This window comes from Engystomops pustulosus, chromosome 3 (genome assembly GCF_040894005.1).
Source record: "Engystomops pustulosus chromosome 3, aEngPut4.maternal, whole genome shotgun sequence".
NCBI lineage: Eukaryota > Metazoa > Chordata > Amphibia > Anura > Leptodactylidae > Engystomops > Engystomops pustulosus.
Window position 1 is genome coordinate 91566879 of NC_092413.1, and position 25593 is coordinate 91592471.

Sequence of the window (25593 nt, forward strand, 5' to 3'; positions counted from 1 at the left end):
AGCAATGAGGTCCTAAAGCTGTATGCAAATGACCTGTGAAATGTCCCATGAGTCATTAGCATATTCAAGCTGTTCAGCTTATTCATGAGTGGGAGGCACAGCCACACCTCCAGTGCTTGACTGACAGCCTGTGTAATGTTGTGATGGTTGCTACATGTGCTTGCTGGTGGCCACGCCCCCTGCAGCCTGTGTGTGTATAGGAGAGATACAACAGCTCCAGGATGCAGCCATGTTATAGCAGAACATGTCAGGTACTTATGTAGCTGATGTCTGTGTCTCTGTGTATTAGGAGGATGTAGCATGTCAGCAGATGCAGCACAGACACTAGCAATACTTTACTATACATTACACACAGACATGAGCAGGGGGAGGAGAGGGAAGGGGGAACAGGGGTGACATCACTGCCTCTGACCATGTGACCAGCCTCATTTACATAATAAAGAAAAGATGATTTTGCAATGATTAATGTATGAATTGACTAGATAAAGGCAGGGATGGAATCCTTGTGAGCTGCTCCAACAGGTAGAGGTGACAGAACTAGTGACCTGATGACAGGTGCCCTTTAAGGAAATATGCAAATATGTTTTTAGGTTGGAAAAAGGAAAACATTGCCTCTTTAGCTACCTTGTAAGACAGCCCACTTAATATCAAGCATGACTTTCAGGAATCCTGTTTCAGCCAAGGCACGTTTGCATGTGTATAGGGAACCCGAGTTAGCTGTCTAAAGTGTATGGCCAGTTCAATGGCTTTTTGCTGCCATAGGGTAAACTATTTTTGATAAAATGGAGTACAGGTAGCCCCCAATTTAAAAACACCCACAGCTTTCATACAACTCCTAGTTACAAATGGACCTCTATGCCCAATGTTACCTCTGGTGAAGCTTTCTGGATGCTGGTAATTAACTGAACTTTGGCCCCAGTTATCAACTGTAAGAGTAATCAAAAATGTCTCCAATGGAGTTTTCTTTCATTCCTGTCTCAATGAAAACAAAAGATTTTTAAGATCCAATTGTCACAGGATCAAATAGTTGGTCTGGAGTTACATTTACATAATATACCTTGTACGAATTACATACAAATTCAACTTTCTAACAAACTTACATAACTTATCTTCTATGTAACCTAGGGACTGTCCGTATTATAGAATACCAACTACTGTATATGGTCCTTCTAATTTGTATATAATAAGATTGTATAGTATAATAAGCTATATAAATTACATAAATAAAATATTGGTAGAAACAAGTGAAAGTAGCACAAAATGGAGAATAGATAACTTTATCTAATGCAGGAAGAATAACAGTAGCTAGGGCAGTCATCCGGAGTTTGTGGAGGACAGCAGTCTTATACTGATATCATCTATTTCTTCAAGGAAAACCTTACCAATAACGACACACTGGACTGGATGAAGAATATAAATTAGAGGTGCATCAAGACTCCTGAAAAATCAATAATACTATATATAGTAAACATTAAATACAAACATAAGAAGCTTTTAGCCTGTCCAAGATTTTTTTTTACTACTTATATGGAGAGTTTATCTAGAATGCACAGTAAAGATATTATATTTATTTCGGTCCCAATGTGCAGCTTTAGGGGTGCATAACTAGCAGGCACACAATCATAGGATCCCAAAAAGATTTTGTTGCCCAAAGTCTCCTCTGCCACATTGCATTTGACACCGTGTCACATAAAAGGTTGGTATATAAAATGAGACTGCTGGGAATAGGAGAAAATCTGTGTATTTGGGTAAGTAATTGTAAGTATTGTATTTGGGTAAGTATTGTATTTGGGTAAGTAATTGATAGAAAACAAAGGGTGGTCATTAATGGCACATTCTCAGATTGGGTTGACGTTACCAGTGGAGTGCCACAGGGGTCAGTATTGGGGCCACTTCTTTTTAATATTTTTATTAATGACCTTGTAGTGGGCTTACACAGTCAAGTTTCAATATTTGCAGATGATACTAAGCTGTGTAAAGTAATAAATACTGAGGTCGATAGTTTAGCATTACAGAGGGATTTGTGGAAGCTTGAGGAGTTGGCAGAGAAATGGTTGATGAGGTTTAATGTAGATAAATGTAAAGTTATGCACTTGGGCCATGGAAACAAAAAGTATAATTATGTTCTAAACGGTCATTTACTTAGTAAAACTGGAGCTGAAAAGGACTTGGGGGTATTGGTGGATGAAAACCTATAATTGGCTACTAGAAACTAAAAAGAAGGGTAAACCCAGTTGAAAAATATGGGGCTAAATTATTACACCATAATGGCCTTTAAAGACATATACACCATTAAAGCCTAAGGCTGAAAATAACACATATAAACCAATTTTGTCTTCCTAAAAAGGGAGACAAGCCCAGGACATAACCACCTGATACAAGAATTATAATCAAAATAAATTTTATTGAATTCAGTATACAAACAGCATAAAATAATTTTCCAAGTTAAAAATTGTGCAGCCACAGATGATGGTAAGCAGATAAGGGAGTAACACCACTTGGACATACAAGGGAAAGCCATACATTACATATTTTTAGGGGTCAGATCAGTTAGATAAATACACATCATTGTAAACATTTAATCTGTATATATACAATTATATTGCACTGGCCCCCAAATGTTTAAAGTAAACAGGGTATCTTACCCATAATCATTTGGCGAATTCCCAGGTCCAGGGTGACTCCAGCCCCGACGCGCGTTTCGGCTCAAATGAGCCTTCGTCTGGGGGTGACGAAGGCTCATTTGAGCCGAAACGCGCGTCGGGGCTGGAGTCACCCTGGACCTGGGAATTCGCCAAATGATTATGGGTAAGATACCCTGTTTACTTTAAACATTTGGGGGCCAGTGCAATATAATTGTATATATACAGATTAAATGTTTACAATGATGTGTATTTATCTAACTGATCTGACCCCTAAAAATATGTAATGTATGGCTTTCCCTTGTATGTCCAAGTGGTGTTACTCCCTTATCTGCTTACCATCATCTGTGGCTGCACAATTTTTAACTTGGAAAATTATTTTATGCTGTTTGTATACTGAATTCAATAAAATTTATTTTGATTATAATTCTTGTATCAGGTGGTTATGTCCTGGGCTTGTCTCCCTTTTTAGGAAGACAAAATTGGTTTATAGGTATTGGTGGATGGTAAACTTAATTTTAGTGACCAGAGCCAGGCGGCTGCTGCTAAAGCAAATAAAATTATGGGATGTATCAAGAGAGGAATAGATTCTCATGATAAAGACATAGTTTTGCCCTTATACAAATCCCTGGTCAGACCACACATGGAATATTGTGTACAGTTTTGGGCACCAGTGTATAAAAAGGATATAGTAGAGCTGGAACAGGTGCAGAGGAGAGCAACCAGGATTATTAGGGGAATGGGGGGGATTAGAATACACTGACAGATTACAAAATTTGGGATTATTCAGTTTAGAAAAAAGACGACTGAGGGGAGACCTCATTACAATGTACAAATACCTGAACGGACAGTACAAGGATCTCTCCAAAGATCTTTTTATACCTAGGCCTGTGACCAGGACAAGGGGGCATCCTCTACGCCTAGAGGAGAGGCGATTCTACCATCAACATAGACAAAGGTTCTTTACTGTAAGAGCAGTGAGACTGTGGAACTCTCTGCCGCAGGAGGTTGTTATGGTGGACTCTATGTACATGTTCAAGAGAGGCCTGGATGCCTTTCTGGGGAGAAAAAATATCACGGGTTATGGGGATAAAATATTTATTTAATTCTTAAAGGTTGGACTTGATGGACTTGCGTCTTTTTTCACCAGCAATATAAGCATAATAGTGACAGTGTCAATCCCTCCTGACATGTTACATTACTATAGATAGTTATTATAGCAGTAGGAATCCATTCAATTGTCAAGTTGCCCATTACACTAAATATGTACAGTATATCGGCCAACCCTTACGATTATGGTGGAATTAATTAACCATCTAATGTGCAAATAGCAGTATAACAGAAACATGTTAGAAGATCACACAGCTTACAATTGCTGTAGTTGTCACTCTTTTTAGCAATTAATCACGTTAATCTCCAATTTGGCTAATTATCTTGTTGCTGGGTACTTTTTTAAATTTAAAATTACAGACTATAAACACAAACTAAAGAAATGATTTGTCATAAAAGATGACTTTTGTAGAGCATGATCATTTTTGATAGGAAGTGACACTTTATGTAGATTGTTGGGAGGGGAGGGGTGGTAATTTTTTTCAGCAAAATGTATTTAGTTTATTATAATGAGCATTGTCATGGGAGATGTGTCCGTGTCATCACTTTGGGATCTCTTTTCTTATGAAATGCTCTGTTGAATTGGTTTCCAACTGTTCAACCACTTTGATACTGTTTTTTAGTGCTGACAACAGCATATAAGAAGTTCTTTGGAGAGAGGAAGCTCCCTTTGTGCAGGTTTTTATGATATACTGACGGTCGCTTATGTCACCAGGTCTACAAAAGCTAGGCTTCTTAAAGAAATTAAAAAAATAAATATAACACACAGTCACAATTGGCGATTGCAACACATTTTGAAAATCATTGCAAAAACGCATGCTTGCACTTCCAACAATGAATAAAAATGCTTTCAAACCACCCACACACATGTAACATGTAAAACGCATGCATGTTAAAACGCATGACTTTCTGCAATGTGTTTAAAACGCATTGCAAATGCCACGTGTGGCCACACACTGAATAAACACCCTGCACCCTTACATCTCATACAGAATTAGCATTATAGAGTTTTAATGATTTGAAGTATGAAGTTATCAGATAATTTGGTCATCTTTATAATAACTTTATTTGTAAAGTTGGATAAAATATTTTTTTTTCTGATGGCTCCCTGAAACCTGGTAGATCCTATTTTGATCTATAAGTTCTTTTTGTCAGAGCTTGTATCTGTTCTTTGACAGCCATTGTTATTTTGCAACTTTAAAAGACAGAATAATGCTGATTGGTCGCTACGATGTGAGGTGTGATGATTTAATATCTGCTTTGTATGAGTCCGTCCTATTGTTATGAATACATGTTATGTCGTAATATATGTGTCTTCCTAGCAAACAATAGCTCATTGTGATGAGTGCTCACTGGTAGTGACAGAACAGGTTTCTGCTGTAATCTGCCTTATCTTATGGTTCCGCCCTGTAATCTTTGGTGTTATACATGTATAGGAAGCAAGCACAATAAAAAAGCATAGCAGCTGGTCTGTCAGGCTACATAAAAGGCCATATTATTCTGATTGGTCAGGAATGCATAATATATGTAGTATCAGTGAGTAGGTTAATCTATGGTCAAATCTTATCTAATCCTAGAAGAATTTCCATTACATTGTTATCAACAATATTAACACAAATGTTGTAAAATTCTGTAAAAGAAGCTAAAGTACTAATAAAACTTATTGTATGTCTACATGAAGGGTCCTGACACTGAGATCCCTATAAATCACAGGAAGTGCCAAAAGTGCCCAGTATTGGAATGGAACCCTGCAAAGTACCTGAATCCTCCTTCGCAACCCAATGGAAGCTAATTAAGTGTTTTTTTGGGCATGCTCACCAGTGCTCACATTACATGGCACCAGTGGCAAAAAATCTTGTTCACGGTCCGACTGTGCATACGCCCCTTTCAGTGGCGAATTTTGTGTTGCATCGGGTATAGTGCAGCCGTGACACAAACATAGTCGCAGACACATCTTTTGCACTGAAAAGAACATACCAGTCAGACAGAAAACTGGTGCAGGGGCTTTAATAAATGTGGGCCGATGACTGATACCTCTTGCAGAAAGAAGGAGTAGAATGAAGAAAACCAGTGCACCAACAGGCATAGCCCTGTCCCTGAGAAACTCATTTACATAAAAATAAAAACTGAATTATCCTTAAAATGACAGGTCATGGGGAAGAGAAAATTTATGCCAAGAACCTTTACAATGTTGCTTTTACTTGTGAGCTGATTGGAGAGAAGGTAAATTCCCTTTATGTTCAGTATCATATTATGTGTTGAAAAACTAAGATTGTAAATAGCCAGACTTGTGTTATTGATAAAAGTTTTATCACGAATTATAATATATATTTTAATTATTATTTTTATCCTTTGCTGTAGTATATATGTGCAAGTTTCCTAATATCAAGAGGCAGGAGAAATTGTCAAACAAAGGTTTTCAAGGAATAACCATAGAGCAATAATAATTGTGGGGGTCCAACTCTGTTCAACCTAATTGATTAAATAAATGAAAGGGTAATGTTTACTGTCAAAGCAGTGTGCATGTGGTAATGGCGAGTATATAGATAAGACATATACAGGACTTACCAAGAAATGGGAAACTCTTATAGTTAATAAAAAAAGTTGCGCACAAGTTGCAAATGTCTTTTCCAACCTTGTCTAAATTTTTTCCTACGACTCCTCGGGAGTGGAGTTTATTTGTACCAAAAGTAGCAACCTTCAACCTCGATTGCTCCAAAATTGTGACTTTCATAAGTTCACATCTGGATTTTAAAGATATATCAGATACAATACTGAATAACTCTGCTGCGACAAACTTTACTGGGTGTGTAAAACAGTCCCAGTATTGGCTCAAATATGGAAATTATGGAAATTGGCCAAAAAAGTAAGAAAAAAAGAAAAAAAGCTAAGATAAATTATCCCCCCCAGTCTGAGCATTACGGGTCGCAATATACCTATGGGTTTCCAGAATTCTTTTACAGCTTTTTGAGTCAATATGACGTATTTCTACTATTTTAATGGCGTCTTTGCTCTTGATGCTTATAACACATTCGAACTTAGAAATGGTAATAAAACCTTACATTAGCATTTACCATTATTATACATGGATGTTTTGGCAGAACACTTAGTTTTAAGAAAACCATGACCAAATCCTCCAGATGGAAATTGAGAATCAAAAATAGGCTACTTATTAGATTTTTTCCTTCCCTCCATTCTATATTGCACACAATACTTAGCTATAAAGTAGACGAGGAATAGCATTGATATTATGTCATGCACACCATTAAACTCCAATCATAAAATAACATTGGTAAATTCCAAGCAAGGAATAGATTTCATTGTAAAACAAATGAGTTCAGCTCCGCAGAATATTGCTGCTGCAGCAACAGAATGCTTCTCATTGGTATGCTTCTTAATTTAAACCATTCCAAAACCCAGACAGCGTGCCTCTGTTTCCATAGTAACGTTGCCTATACTGAAGGGGCACCATGAACACAGCTAAGGGACCACAGCTTTTGTGTCAAAATGGTATTAACCCCTTGCATGTTATAAACATGTAAGTTATTTCAGAAATGTTCTTAGTGTAATCTGAAACATATTTCAGTCATGATGGGTGCTTATGGCAGGTGTATTGTTGTGAATCTTAAGTTGTTAGCCTGTCCTGTGCAGACTTTGAGATGTAGTTCCACACCAGTTTGTAGAAGAATACTTTATTTAAAGGACATACCTTTAAATACCTACCCGTCCCGTCCCCCTGTAATTTAATATTAAATTAAATCTGTCAGCAGTTTGACCACTTGTTTTCCACTATTTTTTCCTGTGACTGACTCCATAATGGAAATTCCACAGGTACCAAAACCCATGTGGCCCTGTTTTTTTTTTTATAAAAAAAAGGCATTACAGCATTGAAAAAGTAGACAGACCTGTGGCAGAGAGAGAGGCTTACTCTTTAAGGGATTAACAGAAATACAACTACTTACAGGTGCCCATACACATTAGATGTGGACCCAATGATTTTGCCAAAAATGTAATGTGTATGAAAAGCTCCCAAATCTAAAGGGGAAATAAGGATTGTGCAGCCAAATCCGAGGCTTGCTTTGGTGAGGCTTACTATCTGATAACCATGGATGTGTCCCATATTCCCCCCAAACGAGGAAAGATTATTGGGCATGTGCAAGCTCACATTCGCTACCCTTTTGTTCTCTGGGAGATAAGACTCCACACGGTGGTGTCTGGTATCTGTACTACCCATTCATGGAACATGCACACTTCTTCAGGCGAAGCGTGCATGTGCATGTGTATTAGGTATTGGCTCAGTGACTATTTGGATTAAATGTATTGGGTGAATGGCCTTTAGTAAACCTGCACTTAACATAAAACATCTTTACATATTCAATTACCTTTTGTTCCTTTCCATTAGAAAATGCTAAATATTAAAGGACTCAAATATCCACAGTAACTTGATTCATGCATCTCCTTAAATTTCATTTTAATCCATTCCAGCCGATAAAGAGCAGGATTAAAATAATGTTCCTGACAGTGAATGACAGCTCCAATTAAATATGAGCCAATTTGCCTCAATCAGTATGAGCTATTCTCACAATAGAGCAATCAGCAGCGAGCTGGATCATACCAGCAATTCATTGATAGCAGGTCATTTCTGTGAATATTAATTTGTTGTGGTTATTTGCCTTTAGACTGTTTCCAGATTGTGACTGGTCTTCTGTAGAATTAAGGAACAGATCTGTTTATTCTCTCCAATCCCATTCTTCTAAAAGAGAAATACATTTGATCTTCTCCTCCTCCATCTCCCTAAGGAGAATCGAGGCGTGCGGCTTTGTCCTCTTAGTACAATCTTTATCCCAGCAGATAAGGATGCTTTTGGTAATTTTGGTAATTGTAGAGTGACACATCGGAAGCTCGGAATTAGCAGGAAGACAGGGATAATGCCAATGAGGGTGCTGTACTTCTGGAGAGCAAAGAAAAGAAGGCAAGAAAAGACAAAGCATGTCTCATCTGAGACCCACAAAGCTCCTTACCAAGGTATTTTTCTGTACTCTTTACGTCTTTTTGATATTGTAAGAATCCACAAAAATGCTAAATCACAGTTATATTGTGCAGACAAATGTTACCAGTCATGAAAATCCTACTGTGATATGACCATTTATTCAAATTAGGTTAAATAGAACTGTACAATGGAGGAGTACACCTAGACTTCTAACCCCCCTACTCATAAGTATGTATCACCTGTATTGAGTAAAGTGTTGGAATGCTTTTTATGTACTCAATTACCTTTATAGAATCATAAGTTCACATACACTTCTTTATTGTAGACACATTTATGAAGAATAGAAGTAGTAGTACTGTACCCATATATACAGCACAAAAGCATTAGTACTGCGCTATATCCACATATGCATATGCAACATAGGAGTTGTATTACTGTGCAATGTCTGTATATACAGGGCACCGGTAGTATTATAGCACTGTGTGCATAATGATGCAGGATAGGAATAAAAGAACTGTGTTGTGACCATCTACTTAGGATAGTAATAGAACTGTGGTGTTTTGATTTTATATACAGGATAATAGAAGAACTGTTGTTACCATATATATATATATATATATATATATATATATATATATATATATATATATAGGGTAGGAGTAGTACTGTTCTGTGACCATATATACAGAATAGGAGCACTTTACCCATATATGCAGCATGAAGTTGTTATACTGTGTAGAGCTTGTATACAGAGGGGTATTATAAGTGCTATCCTATACTATATACATTATAGAGGGTAAGAAGACAAGACCTGTGCTGAACCCATTAATACAGAATAGGAGGAGCAGTGCTGCATAGAGCCTATATATATAATGTGTTTGGCTGATGTCTATCCTACGTTTACTATAACATGAAATGGGTGAGGAGTCAGGGCAGGGGCTGGTACATAGAAGGTTCTTTTCTGTATATGAATGGAGAATAGCTCCAACAAACCAAGTATCTGGAAAGCTTCAGCTTACACATGGAGTATATTAGGATCAGTTGTTTATGCAGTGCGTTAATATATTATAGATGCACTAAAGGGGAGAACTTGAAGAAGTGTAAATAAATACATTTGCAATGGATATTAAAAGCATGAAAATAATGCAGTATGGCCGAGCGGATAAAGAAATGGCTTTGTATGTTTTGTTTCTTTATTTACATTCAGAACAGGTTAATGGTGTGTTCCTGAAACCTTATACCACTGCAGACATGTGACAATGATTTCCGCTGTTTAAGTTGGCAGCCAGGCACCTGTGGCTGGATCATACATCAAGCAATTTTGGCAAGATTAAATCTTAGCTAAATCATTACGCTTTAGTAACACCAGTAGAATATTATGTTGCGCTGAACTGGGAACCTCTGTATAATTTTAAATGCATTTCAGATAGGGGTGTTACATACGATAATTTATATGGTTTTCATGGGTTTCATTGGCTGACACGAAAACCACACAGGATGACTCTATAGTACATATTGATCTTAAGGCTTAAAAGCAAGTTTTGTTACTGGTTATTAATAATAAATATATTGATTCAATTACAGAATGGAAAAATAATCAAATTCATGTGAATTGGTTAAAAAGTTTTATCTGGGGTTTTCCCATGAAACAAGTTAGGCCCTATCCACAGGATAGGGCTTAATTTGCTGATCAGGTGGGGGTTTCAGTGATGATGTACCCCCCAGTCCGATGTACCCCGTTGGACCCCTTGTCGCTCCCCAAGATGAGCTTGGCAATCTCCATCAGCTCCATCGAGATGATCAGGGCAGCACTGCCATGTGAGACTGGTTGCTCTGCTCATCTTGGGGAGTGACAAGGGGTCCGACGGGTACATCGGACCCCCTCGTTCTTATGATCTATGGGCTCTCCTTACTGAGACCCCCACCAATCAGCAAGTTAGGCCCTAACTTCCCTATCTTATGGATAGGGCCTAACTATTTTCGTGGGGAACCCCTTTTAAGGAACTGGTAAGCATGGTTACTTGTGTATAATCTTTGGCCACAAACATTGGACCCATGTAGCCCATGTAGTTGGCTCTTATATAGACGTCTGTGAGCACATAGTAAACCATGCTGAATTATTAGATATCACAGAGACTAACTATGCTTATATGCATGCATTCCAAAGCAAAGAACTTAACAGTATTAAGAAGGCACAGCTTTTCATGTAAAAAGAGCATGCATCCCAACCCAATCTATATAATGCTATATAGATAAGTAATATATACATTAGCCAGTGATGTAACTTAAAGAGTTCCAACTCTGTGTCAGGCCCCAAACTATGATGTATGATTTATAGTAGTAGGCTTCTCACATGGGAAAGTGACACTTTATGGGCCCCTTAAGTTTTGTGGGCCCCTGTTAATGCCAAGTTAGCTGTTGTTACTGGTCAACATATGGAAACTTTTATAAAATATAGGACTGGTCACAACCTATTTCAGATATAAACCAACTGCCCTTAATATGACTGTAATAAGATCAGCCTCAGCTTTAAACAGCTCATGTTGGGTCATAGCTCTTATAAGCGGCTCATTGTACTTTTTCTTGTACATAAATCTCTGTTTCCTCTTCATGCCATGTTTATTCATGTGGGTGTTCGCTTTTCTTGCACTTCCCTTTGGGAGTGTAAGCTTGTGCTATATGAAACATTGCGATCACATAGGCCATCAGTCTTCTATTAGTAGCCCTTAACTTCACAGTTTTTTAACCCTCTGCCCAGAAATAATGCACTATGTCTTAAGCATGAATAAGCTAAATAACTAATACCCTCTGTTCTGCTCTGGATACCTCTGTTGCTTTATTTTTCACTACCTTGAGCATCTCTGATAACAGCCTTCAGGAAAGCAGTCTGTGATTCACACACACCCCCAACATTGTACCAGCTCAGAGCAGAGATATAATTTGGTGACTGAAGACACCAGCAGACTTTTTATGAGGGTCTGGATAGTGAAGGTGAATAAATAGCATAGTCACTTGGGAAGAACTGCAGACACAAGATGAGGGGCATTTATTAATCTTGGCGCTGGGTGGCACAGGAACTGTTCTATATTTTTCAGTGGGATGTAAGTTTGTGGTGCAAAGAATTAATGAATTGGCACACAGACTCCCTAGACTTGCTTTTAGCTGCTCTCTTTTTGTGCCACAAAATGCGCCAAAAAACGTGTTAGGAAAAATAGAAACTGTTTGATTCACCAAGTGAACCAAACACCAAACTTTTGCGGCCAAAAATAGAACAAGTCGAGAGTGTCGGAAAACACCAATAATGTGGCGCCGACACTTAATAAATTCAGGTGCAAGAAGCACAAGCGCAAGCTTGCGGCCGTACATGCATACACCATAGACGGGAATGGCCACACAGAGCGATACAGTACAGCTCCATACACAGGAAAAAGATAAGACATGTCCTATCTTTACCCGTGTTACGGCCCGTACACTGCGCATTTCAATGGAGAGTGATCACCCCTCCTCCTCTCCATCGTGGCAGACGTATGCATACATCAGTATACATGAGACCTTAGAGTTGTCCTGATACCAGTATTTGGAGTTTGATACAGATACTTAGTTAAGTATCGCAATTCTCAAAACCAAAAAGATACTTTGCTTTGAAAAAAATCTGTATAGTCACTCAGTCCCTAAAACTATATAACCCTGTTATTCTGAGCTTTCAAGTGTCTGAATAGTAGAGATTCAGCTGATGCTTTGTTTTAAGCCATATTATGCTAACATCTCCCTTAGTTCTTATTAGCAAGACCCTCATCGTGTAATGCTATATCTAATGCTGTATAAAGCAGTGGCGGTGGGGACTTGCTGGTGGGGATTTCAATGGGATCTTTAAAGATAGCCAAATGCAACACTTGTTTATCTCCAACAGTTCCCCAGAATAGAACTATGTTGAAAGGAGACAAGTTGTTTTTGTGGGAAAACATTTCCCAAAAGATTAACATTAACATTATTGATCAACATATTCTAGGGGTGGCTAAAGTATTGTCTATTAAGTAACAATATTCTAATTTTGCCTGTTCTCACAAAGCTATGGGGATAAAGAGTGTATTTCATGAATGTTATTACAGTTATTGTGAATGTAATGTAACTTGTGATTGCAAGCTATTCTGAAACCACATGAGACTACTTGAGGGAATGTTTTCTTTCATTTGGTACCTCCATGAGGCAAAGTGCCAAGCCTGCATAAACTTGGCTGCCTAAGAGAACAAACCAAACTTGGTGGGAACTCTCAAGAGATTTAACTAATGGCTTTTCTATTTCTTGTCTAGCCCTTTTTCTGTTAAGTAGTACTATTACAGTTCAAGTAAAACCTTATAGGTAGCGCTGCAGTTTGCTCATTTCTGCAGTTTTGCAATTCAGTCACTTACAGACCTGGGTTATCCTGCTTAGTAAATATAATTTTTTATTATAGTTATTGAAACAAAAGGGAGAGAGTGGTTATAGACCATTTTCTTATTAGATATGTTATCCTTTTCTGTCTGATAAAATACTTGTATTATAAAATAACAATATCTGTTCCTCTATTGTTTCTTCTATAGGTTTACAAATACATTGACAGCTGGGTGTTCCTCCTTTCCAGTACTTGTAACCGAGCTATTAAGTCAAACTTGTTATTTGAAGGTGTAATACAACTATTTACTGACATAGAAAAGTCAGGATAGGTGGCATTTCTGTTTTAAGCCCTTCCTTAATAATTGTAGTAGTAGACTGCTGCACCACTCACATTCTATTACCAGGTGATAAAGTCTATGCATAAACTATATTGTCCCAGGAGAACTAAGTTGTCCAAAGTAATAAAAAATAATGCATAGCTGACATCGCTTTATAACTAAAGAGGTGATGCTCACCACCAAGTTAGAAATGTAGGATTTCTGTTGAGAATAGGAAAACCATCTGCCTTATTCCTGGAAACAGCGCCACTTTTACATATGGTCTCTGTATGTTACTGCTGCTCAGCTATTTTCAAGTAACTGCCGCAATACTAGACACAGCCTATACTCTTTGGCCTTATTCCCAAATCTGTGCACATAAGCAAACACAAGCTGACTCTCCTCGAAACTGTCACTTATGACAAATGTGTTAAAGGGGTATTCTCGTCTGGGCATTCACACCCTTAGTAACAAGACTGCATCCTTGGATACAACCACCTCTGCTGGAGGGATTGCACAAAGAAACAAAAGGTTTTTGTATATGAAATGTCCAGAAGTTACTGCATGTCCCACAGCCGTCCTGTGGTAATCAACACTGAATCCAGGTGGTCAGACAGGGGTTAATAGTGCATGTGTGGCCACTGCTGCCAAAATGTGAGGTGGTCGTATCCGAGGAAGCCATCTTGTTTCTAAGGGACAGCATAACTACATTTATGAGAAATTATCTTCACTCAGGAACATTTTTTTTAATAACATCCAATTGAAGAAATGTTTACATATGGAAAATGAATTAAATTAAATATTAATGCCCAGATGGGAATACCCCTTTAACAATCTATGTAAATGCTTCCAGTTGACTGAAGTCTTCCTGTACGGCACTCAGGTTTTTCTGCCTCTTTTGGTTGACATGGGAAGCATCGTCATGTACAAATGTGAATCGGCTATATATTGCTGATCTCTTCTACTGAAGTGTGTTCTGGGTGGAGCAGTCCGCACTGAGGATTGACCCCTCTTCTGTGAATGGAATTCTGTTCATTGAACATATTTTAGGCTCACCCATGCCCTTCACAATGAATTGTCCATTGACTTCTCTGTACATTTTGTAAGTGCCATTGTTATCATGGTTTGTCTATTCATGGCACGCAGAGGGATGTGGTTAATAGAATAGATTGGAAATATGTTTTTTTTTATTCACTGCTGAATACTTGTAATTCTAGCTACCTGAATGTTATAGAGCCAAGTTGATTCACCTTTATATGGTCTTCATAATGATGGAAGGGATAATACCTTATCAATTTCTTATTGGTGATGGTCTGACATCCCATTTTCCCTGCTGATCAGTTTTTGTAAAGAGGCATTGGCAATCAAGAAAATCCCTCTTCTCAGATAAGTTACATCGTCTTCGCATTTCAAAAATTGAAGAAAAAAGGCGGATGCCCATAGGTAGGTAAATATCACAATTTTTATTAATTTACATAAACACACAAAGATAAGGTATAAAAACAATTAAAAAGCACTTAAGGTGCTATACAAAGTACCCTAGTCCCCAGTGCATGGTAGTTAATAGTACAAAAAAGTAGTAAATACAGGAAATATCATAAATTAATAAGGCATGATAAACTTAGTAAGTAGTGTGGAGCATAATATAATCAATACAGCATCCAAGAGGTAAAGGGATAACCTGTATATTACCTAGGTGGAGGGTGTCCAGATATGGCACTGGGGGCACTAATCTTCGCATTTGTCACATGGATTTGCTTTAACTCAGTCCTATTCTAATGAATGTAACCAGGGCCTTATTAAGTTTGTTGGGAGGCCCATGGCACAAAAATCTGGTGGAGGCCCCACTTAATGTAGCCCAGATAGTGGTACACATTTAACATGCATGTAATAGGCAGGGTCCCACTTTAGTCAGTTACCCATGTAATTGGTGTGGCCCCCATAGTCAGTAATCCATATAATAGGCAGGGCCCCCCATTTGTCAGTAATCCATGTAATAGACAGGGCCCCCCCATTAGATAGTAATCCATGTTATAGGCAGTTTCCCCTATAGTCAGTAATCCATGTAATAGGCAGGGTCCCCCTTAGTCCGTAATCCATGTAATAAGCAGGGTCCCGATTAGTTAGTAATCTATGTAATAGGCAGGATTCCTCTTAGTCAGTAATCCATTAGGCAGGGTACCCCTTAGTCTTAGTCATCCATTAGGCAGGGTTCCCCCTAAGCCATCCAATAAGCAGGGTCCCACCTTATTCATTAATTAGTAAGGGTCCCCCTCAGTAATTAGGTAGGGTCATCCTCTTAGCAGTCAATTTGGCAGGATCTCCCTTTAGTAATTAGGCAGGGCCCCCTATTAATAATCAATTAGGCAGGATTCATCTTGGTCATTACGCAGGGTCCCCCTCTTAGTAAACCACTAGACAGGGTTTCCCCTGTCTAGACAGTCCCCCCAAGTAAATTTTCAGCCTAAGGCAGCCAAAAAAAAAGTACTCATCTCGGAAGTCTCGGGCATCCTCCTGTGTCTTCTCTACACAGTTTGATGAAGGTTATGCAGTAGCATGATGATGTCACCGCACTTACAGCAAAGCGATATAGTACACACCTCTGCCATGGGGCCTTTTTAAGATGCTGGAGCACGGCTGCAAAATCACTTTCATGGACATCCTATAGCAAGCATGCAAGTGATTACATAAAGAAACTGTCTTTTCATTGGAGCTCCAGACGGGTGCCTGGCGCTGGTGATACAAGAGCGCCAATGAAGATCCAACCCTGGCCACTGCACATCGCTATCGCTGCCGTGCTGCACATGGTCCACCTACTGCTGGTGGGGGTCATTTTTAGAGTAAATTGGTGGGGGCCCCAGAGCGCATGCCCTTGGAGCCTTCTCCATAATCCGGCCCTAAATATAACTATATACCTTAATAGAAGAACTGTTTTTCACGTATCACTCATAAACTATAGTTTATGATGATCTGCCTGCCTGTTGCAAATCGGATGATTTTGGCCAACTGCAGGTATTCTTATTGGTGTGACGGATTAGACATCAGACTTGATTTTCTATAATTGTGCAGAATACTAGGACTTAATAGTGTTAATAGGGTTCAAGTAAAGATGATGTGGCAATAATCTATTAGAGAATGGATCATTTCCTTATCTTGGTTTCCTCTACAGCAGGGTCATAAAGATTTAATCTGGGTATTCTGTGGTTAATCATTATCGGCTATATAACAACAGGTTCTCTTGATTATTCCCAGATTTAGTGTTCCATGTGCGGAGGCCTGCAAGAAACCTGTAGATGATTGCTTGTGGATGTCATGCGATTGTGTTTATTATGCAGTGTTTATTCTAGACGTGTTTCTCCGACATGGATGATATTAATCGCCTAAACAAATGTCTGCTATCCTGCCAGGCTACAGGCAAATGAAGGAACTTTAACTCCTCTCAGGTCACTTAGTGCTTTTTTCTTTATTTACTTGCTTTCTTGATGGAAATATTCTCTTAGTAGGTTTCATGCAGCAAAACTACAGGGTGAGTCCAAATTCTCTGGATCTTCTTTTATTTCAGAAACCGAAGAGAAAATGACAAATCTGAGCACGCTAGCAAGTAATGGGTATAGGGGAGTATATATAAGACTATGTCTGGAACATGATGTCCATCTTGAAAGCAATCATATTAGACTGGGTTAACATCACATTATTTGAGATACACTGTAAGGACATCTTGAGGGAATCCGACGTATCCTTACAACCTATGGCACAGATGTATCCCGCTGTATGCTTGTACCCCCCAATCACCCACTCCCCCTGCAGCTGAGTGACGTATCTGCTTTGCGAGACTGTGGGGAGGATGCAATATGCTGCATTGGCTCCCCAGGATGGAAAAATGTAGCTTGAACTAAGGCTGTGAACCCAGCCTTAGATCTAGTTTTTCCAAGTTATTTATACATCTTCTTATATAGGTCCGCTTTTAGCCCCATCTTATGGTTCACCTTAGGGTGATATCTTACAGCATCATATTACAAAATGACTCTCTGCTGGACCATTTCTCATATTTTATTGTATTTAAAAGCACCTATACATAAAACGTGAGCTTAACTAAATAACTATACATTAGACTGAAAAAGGCTCCATGGAGCCGAAACGTCACTTCTGTACTTTAATGTACTTTAATATGGAATAAAGAACCCCCCTTTTTTCACTGAATACCCTGGAGTGCTGCCTATTTTCAACTACTAACTTTTGGAGGACCTGAAGCCTGGTTCTAAGAGCTTGCACCCACCACCATTTTCCTTTGGATGTGCTGTTTGGACTTTCCTTACGTATACATTAGACTGGTTATACACATGCAAGTTGTTCTGACAAACTCGATTTGTGGGGGGAATTTTTCATGGCCAAGAATTTTAACTTTTTATTCCCCCTACAGGAAGTAGGAGTGGTAAGGAAGTGGGCAGGGCCAAGGCAGGAACACCCAGCCCCGTACATTTACTGTAACTTGCCCCAGGATCAGGCATATAATATATATTTGCACATGAGCCTGGGTTTCTGCGGGATTAGCAGCCCAAATGGAGAAAAGATTAGGAAATCAAGCATGCTTGGTATTGCCATGTATATAACAACCTAAACTACTAAATGATCATATTATTTCACCTGTATGATGGATGCCGTAAAAAAGTATAGTTTTTTTATGACATAAATACCTTTTCTGCATACATGATCTACTATACATTCTGACAAATTTAAATTAGTTTTTATCACAGTCTCATTAAATTTGGATATATTTAGTCATCAAGTCCGCTCAATCATGTTTTCCTTTACCTAAAAGGAAGCATCTTTTTTCCAGACCATTATCCACCTACCTATAAATGTCTGGAGGCCATCTGGAAAATGTCTCTATTAGAACAAAGGCAAAATAGTTTTCCATACAGATAGGTTTCTGTGTGGGATTTATGTAAAGCTTTGACAGATGTCGAAATAAAAAGGTAAGGTACATATTTCAACGTAGGATAAATCGATGATTTCAATAAGAGTGAAAGGTCTGTCCTTCAATTTTGAGTAACAATATAGAAATCTAATATATAAAACTGGATAAGATTTTATGAAGCTTTGAGAATGAAGCTTTAAGTGGAATTTTTCAGAAAACACTTTCTTATATTTTGCCAGGTATTTTGTGAACCCCTCAAAGTAACAAAGTAATTTCATAACGATAGTATAGAGAAATTACATACATGTATGCTGTAATGCATTAAAAGGGATCACGCACTGACACCCATGATTGGTGCTAACACTGATTGCGGATGTTGACCACTTACCTGCCAGCAACAGGCATGTGGCCGCTGTCATCTTTGGTTGGGTCGTAAAAAGGTCATACAATCCCCAAAATGGTAGCAATGAAAACACCATCATGTGGCGCAAAAAATAGCAGCATAGACAGCTCCGTATACTGAAGTATGAAAAAGGCAAAATGAAGAAAAAATGTTTGTAAATATCTTAAAACATAATAAAACCTATATAAAATGTGGTATCTCCATGACCATTCCATCCCAAGGAATAAAGTAGTGGTGTCATTTTGAGTGAACATTTAAAGCTGTGTTTTTTCTACAATCTCATGGCATTGGTATTTTTATCCAGCTTCCCAGTAAATGGCATGGAATATGAAATGCTGTCACTAGGAAGTATAATTTGTTAGGCAGAAAACAAGCCCTGACACTGTTATGGATTTTTAAAGATGGGGAGTGAGAAATTAAAGCATAACTGTAAATTTACTTGACAAAAAATAGTTTAGCATAACTTGACAAAGGCTGGGAACACAGCTGAAACGTAGCTAGAGGTGGAATAAACACCACGTTTGTTTCCACTGTATCGGAGTCCTGCCGTTTTCTTTAGATAGATAGATGCAAGAATAAGCCCAATTCATGTATCATCCTTAAAAAAGCAAAAGAATGAAATGATGAAGTGTCGGTTTTTGTATTATAAATTGCAATTCATATCCATCAAGCAAATAAAGTCATAGTTGCAGCCTTCTACACTGATACTACTTTTTTCAAAGTTGGGTAAAACAAATTATTATTTATTGTAATATTGTACTATTCTAATAATCTTTAAAACAGTTTAACTAATCTAGTACAAGCTATTTCACTATATATTAAGAAGCTTAGTACATATATCGGTGTAGGGGGTACCCTCCTCAGAAACAATGTTGATCCTGTTGCTCCATTCTGGTTCTCCATATGATTTTTCACAAGACCACTACAGTGTTTTGTGTTTTGACCATGAAAATGGAACCGGCAATACATTTGTGGTAGTGACCACTAGGTTCAAATTAATGGAGAACCCTTGTCCCTAGTGCTAAAGGAAGCCATATCATCTTAAAGAGAGTTTTATGTGAAAAAATACAAAACTGCCTAGAGATATGGAGAGAGGGAACAAGTCTACCTTGGGAGCATAAAGTCAAAAACTAATAACAAAACAGCTTTTATCTTTTCAAGAGCACCATATACAATGAAAGCTGTGGGCATTAAATACAGTTCAAAGGAAATCTACCATCAATATGAAGCATGATTAACTGGGGGGCACTGACTAATTGATCCAGGGCCTCCTTCCTTCTAAAATTAAGGAGAGCCCCTCTGTGCTATGGCTTCACATCCTGTTACACTGTGCAGGGGAGCAAAGGGGAGGGTGAGACAGTGGAACATCTTCTAAAGTCAGAGCACAAAGGGGCTTTGGTAATGCCCCTCAGAGCATGTCTGGTTTATTAGCATAATTTTAAAAGTTGATTGTAGAAGAATGGAGGCCATGGATAAGAAATAAAAGGAGATTGCCATAGTCACATTTCCAGTCTGTAAGTCCCACTGTTTATCATGCTTGATTTTAATTGTAGATTTCCTTTAAATTTCCCTTAAAGTTTTAGAATCAATGATAATCCCTAAAAAGCGTACAACTTTCTGAGTTTTTTCTACTATTTTGAAGAAGAGGGAGAAAATACTTTATGATCTAAAGAAGAGGATGAAATCTGAAGCCTCCATTGTATTGTGCAGATATTGTAGGTGTTGAAATGTAATAGCAGATGGTGTGTTGTGTCTTTTGAGACATAAAGAAACAAATCATTCACACTTTCCAAGGTGTGAAGCCTGCGGCTGATTGACAAGTAAGGGAGCATGGGGTCAACAACAATCTTAACGCGTTGTAGTTCACATATTTGCCTTTTATTTCAGACAAGTACTTGCTTCTTCCTGCCATGCTTTGCCTTCAGTGTTAATACGAAGCCTACTATGATATTGGTTTTAAAGAGAGAAAAGCACAGCTAAGGTCATGTTCATTCATCTCAGTTTAGTGAGGTTTCATTTTTGGTAAAAAAAAAAAGATAAATTCCCTTAAAAAACTTATTTTTTATTATATTAGTACTATTAATAAAGCCTAAAACTGGCCATACAACTTAGGCCATCTTAGTCTTAAAGCCCCGTTACACATTGGATGAAAACTGGTGGAATCCATCAGTTGCTTGCTGACATACGGATTGGGCAACCTGCCTAATTTTTTGGGTTTTGGGAGATAAGCCACAGCAAGTGATGTCTGGGAGTGAATTTATCCTTTCCCTTTGCTTTCTGACAATCACACCAAACAGAGGGAAACAACAACTATAAGTATATACCGTAAGTATATTAAGCATAATATAACACTTTAATTTGATCAATTTAAAAATAATTAATTCAGAAGACAACATACACAGACAAGAGCCCACCAATGGTCAAATAACTACATATGCATAATAAATAAATCACATATATGTAAGGAAGCTATAGTCCTCAGAACAAGCCAAAGTATTGCTTACAAATAAGGATTGCACATTACCCAGAGGAATAACTGAGGACAAGGACACATAAAATTAGAGGCATACACAAACCAGGGGTGGTGTAGTGACTTGTTATGCAAGTTCTGTGCAGTTGATTTGGACCATGTTTACATGGTATGGCAGTGATGGAGAAATATGAAGAACCTGTTACATCTGTGTGTGTGACTTGTGACTCCATGAATTGTTCATGAACCTGTGGGTGTCACCAGTTGATATAATTACATCTATAATTCAAAACCTGTTTGTCTGAACAGCGAGTGCTTATCTGAATGTCCTACCAAAGCTCCTGCCTTTGTGTTTGTAAGTGTAGATGCCTTTCCCTCAATGGAATGACTTCCATGCAGTGTGCAGAGCTGAAGCCTTTATGACATTTCCAAGGCTTGGATTGTAGAATGTGCATAAGGGACTCCTAAGTTTCCTCTGCTCTCTGGTCAAGGCATCTCTGAGATGTCATAATAACAATAGTCTGGTTTTTGCCAGAGGCTTGAAGCAGTAACGTCAGCACTGATCATTATAGAGGCTTACAAAGAGTCTAATTGTTTAGCCTTAAAGTTTGGGATGTCAGTGACCTTCTATAGCAAATATCTTCTTTAATGTACACTCCCTGGAACATATTTTCTCAAAGTGGGCTTTGAATCTTTTACCTGAGTTTTAAGGTTGGGCTCTGTTCACAAAAAGGGTGATTACGACACCCAGCTGCATCCCCACATTGTCTGCAATTCCTCAATTACAGTGCTTACGTTTTATGAACTTGTTGGAGGTGATTTTTCTGTACGTCATGTTAGTGTCTCATGTAAATTGTAAGGTTCTGTTTGCGTGGGTTTCCTCCGGCTCCTCCGGTTTCCTCCCACACTCCAAAAACATATTGGTAGGTTGATAAGATTGTGAGCCCCATTGGGGACAGGGACCAATTTGTCAAGCCTTGTGCAGTGCTGCGTAATCTGTGTGCTATATATAAATAACGGAATTATTATTATTAAGTCCGATTACACACAAACGAGTGCAGCCCGTGCATATGTGCCATATGGAGGACCATGGAATGCACAAAGAGCAGAGGACAGGAGTCCCTCTATTATATAGAAATATAATACAGGGACATTCCCTCTGCCAGCCTGATTCAGAACTCAATGGATTGTGCTACAATATGGCACATATACACAGGCTGCACATGTTATGTGTCACCGGCTTACAAGTCATACTGGAGATAATACAGACACAACAGACAAAGCTACATCACAGTTAGTTGGACAAACAACATTTTTTGTGTAGTTCTTGTGGACTGTCGCTTCTGGTTTCTATTGTGACTTTTATGCTGCAAATTTTTCTGTGGCAGGAGAACAGACCTGAACCTTTACATTGCAAAGGATTGGTTTCCCCAACATCCACAGTAGAGCACTCCAAACTCAATTATAAGTCTGATAATGTGTCTTATTTGGGCAATTTTCTTGTTAGGTTTTGGCCAGTGGCGTAACTAGAAGCTGATGGGTCCCAGTGCAAAGTCTGTGCCAGGCCCCTGACTATAATGTATGGTTTATAGTAATAGTCTTCTCATATGGGAAACTGACACCATAAGGACCCCCTAAACTTCTTGGGCCCTGGTGTGACCGCAACCTCTGAACCCCCTCGAGTTACGCCCCTGGTTTTGGGCTTGCCTTATTTATCTCAGTGATTGATAAATGAGGCCTGTGATTCTGTTGAGACATTTGTCTAAAAAGTCATACAAAAGACTGCAGATTATTTGCACAAAAATTGCGACTTTTTCAGACGTCAACATCTGGATTTTTAAGATACATCTGGTGCAACATTGCTGTTTTGCGAGGAACTTTGCAAAACAAGTATAAAAGAAAAAAAAGTTTGATAAATCACCCTCAATGTGAACTTTGAAACAATGGCGGAGATTTATCATACTGGACAAATACATGATGAGGCATAGACCTCATGATGTATCTGCCGGCGCCCTACGCCTCATCTGGCTTAGTATTGAGTAAATTCAGGGGATGTTCTCAGGTTTTTAGTAAGAACACATGCATAGGGCAGGAGTGCCCCGGGCCAGCCCACTCTGCTGGCGACTGCGCCGTGGTGTAGTTTAGATAATCACAATTTCTTGCATTGCGTAAGAATTTGCGATAATTTCAGTGCCATCACACTTTAAAGATGTAGTAAAATACCTAATCTTCCACTTATTGGGCCAACCTAGTGTTCCTGACTCTTCAGAAAAACTTCAAAAGAATGTTGAAATATTACCTCTTTTGTGGATTTCCTTGTTGTGCCATTGCGGTTTTCTGTGCACCTGTGAAGCCCACACATTGTCATCTTTGGTGTGCTGTATGGTTATAGTGTCTCTTTTGTTTGCTTCTCCTAATGTTATTTCTCCAACCCCTCCTTTCACCTCTCACCAAACAACACACAAAGGAACTGTATTCCATTACTTTCGACTGTAGACTTTAGGTTTTTATTATTATCTGAACATCCCCTTCCATAATTTATATAAAGTGGTCGGTTCCATGATCATCTAAAATGTTGCACTTTATGCCAAAAAGAATTTTGCTGTGGGGTTTAAGCTGTAGTATGGACATTATTTAACCGATGTTTTTTTAATATCTGGACTATCCTGCCCCCTTGTGGAAAAATGTTGAACGGCACCTTATTTTTTTTTTTTTTTTAACAAACATGACTATGTTCTATAAAACAAATAGTTTCCTAACTATCATATACTTTATACAGAGATGTAAAAGTAATATAAGAAAATAAATCGACATTATGTAGCAAATCCTTAGTTCTGAGATCCTTCAGTGATTGCACTTGCAATGGATATGTATTGTGTTTAGCAATTTTATTTTCAAAATGCAGTATCTACTAGCATGTTACATTTCAATGCATTTATAGATAATATATAATAGAGAAGACACATTTTTCTACCATTTTTTTATAATAGACATAAGATGCAATTTTTAGCTGTCTAGTCTGGGAGTATATTTTTTTAATTCAAGTGACTAAAACACATCATAAATGTGGTGCACAGCGGGAATGCCATTTTTTAAAATCCAAACTGAGTCAAAATCATGGCACAACTGGCTTAGTAAATCTGCGTTTATTTGTGAAGGAAGCCTCAGAAATATATCTGTGTGCATAACAGGGTTTTCCTACTGAATAAATGAAAGGGCATGGTGATGAAATTGTAAAATAAAAGCTTCTACATGCTGATAGCTTGCTGGTCGCTTCTGCGCTCCAATTATAACCCATCAGTGGCCTCATCTCCTACAATGTCAGGATAGAAGAACAGGACTTATAGATCGTTTTTTCTTTGTTTTGCAAGGGACAAGGCAAAAATATTATAAGATAAAAAATAAACGAATATAAATTTTTCTACTTATAACTATGTCTTTAAATCATTAGACTGCCCTGGTGTTCTTGTGCCACATGAACACGTTATACAGTACCTTCAATGGGAACTGAAAGTAACGGTACAAACCAGAACCTAATGGTTTGTACACCAAGCTATAAGTAAGATTACTAACTGTATCCCTACCGATTGTACTAAGGACTGCTAAGTAAATCAAATACAATGGTAAAACAGTGGCAATGCAATTGCTAAACAATTGTTGCAAAATAGTTCTTCAAAGATGGAGACTGTAATTGCTGTAAGTCCTATAAGCCTTGGGCGAGGCTCATCCTGCTGAGTTCAGTTGATTCATCCAGACTGCAATTAGAGGGAGTGGACGGAACTGAATTAAAAGATGTACAATGTTGGACTAGCAATAAACCTTCTTTACATGGCTATGGGCTGGAGGTTACAGCGTTAATTATGTGGTGCATTGTAGCTTGTGCAGACTAAATGTGGTGGACCACGCAATCCTGCTGCTGTAGTTCTGCTGTTTTCACAGTCTTCTCAAGTGATTTTTCATCACTACTTATGTCTTAAAACTGTTTAAACTCTTTAAAACTGTTGTTTTTAGCTATTTAAAGGCAAAAAATGTTTGTTGTTCCTTAATCTGCTTCCTTCCAAACAAGACTAAACCACATTGTCCTATGTATAAGTAACAATTCCCTCTTCTAGATGTAATAATTTTCATGAGGGGAGTGTTGACAGCAATAAACCTGCATACCTATATCTATTGATCAATCTCCTGGTGCTGGTACAAAGAACATGTTGGTGGAATGGTCGCTACCACAACAATTCCTTTTCCATTTTTTTCCATTTTTTATCTGTAGCTCATCCCTGATCTTTACTTATGCAGTTCAATGTGTTGCTGATAATCTTGGATCTTATCGCTGTATAAAAGATATGCCAATACATCCCAGGATGGGAGAAGG

At 38.3% G+C, this 25593-nt stretch overlaps 1 protein-coding gene across 6 annotated transcripts in view; it reads left to right on the plus strand.

Moving 5' to 3' along the window:
* NHSL1 (NHS like 1) overlaps positions 1-25593 on the plus strand; it is a 140314-nt gene that overhangs the window by 31103 nt on the left and 83618 nt on the right. Inside the window, exon 1 of one of the 6 annotated variants that reach the window (XM_072141399.1) lies at positions 8537-8777. The exons of the other annotated variants lie outside the window; for them this stretch is intronic. Coding sequence (XP_071997500.1) covers positions 8681-8777 — 97 coding nt within the window. The 5' untranslated portion in view covers positions 8537-8680. Of the gene's footprint in view, positions 1-8536; positions 8778-25593 lie in introns of those variants that run through there. 6 annotated transcript variants of the gene reach the window in all.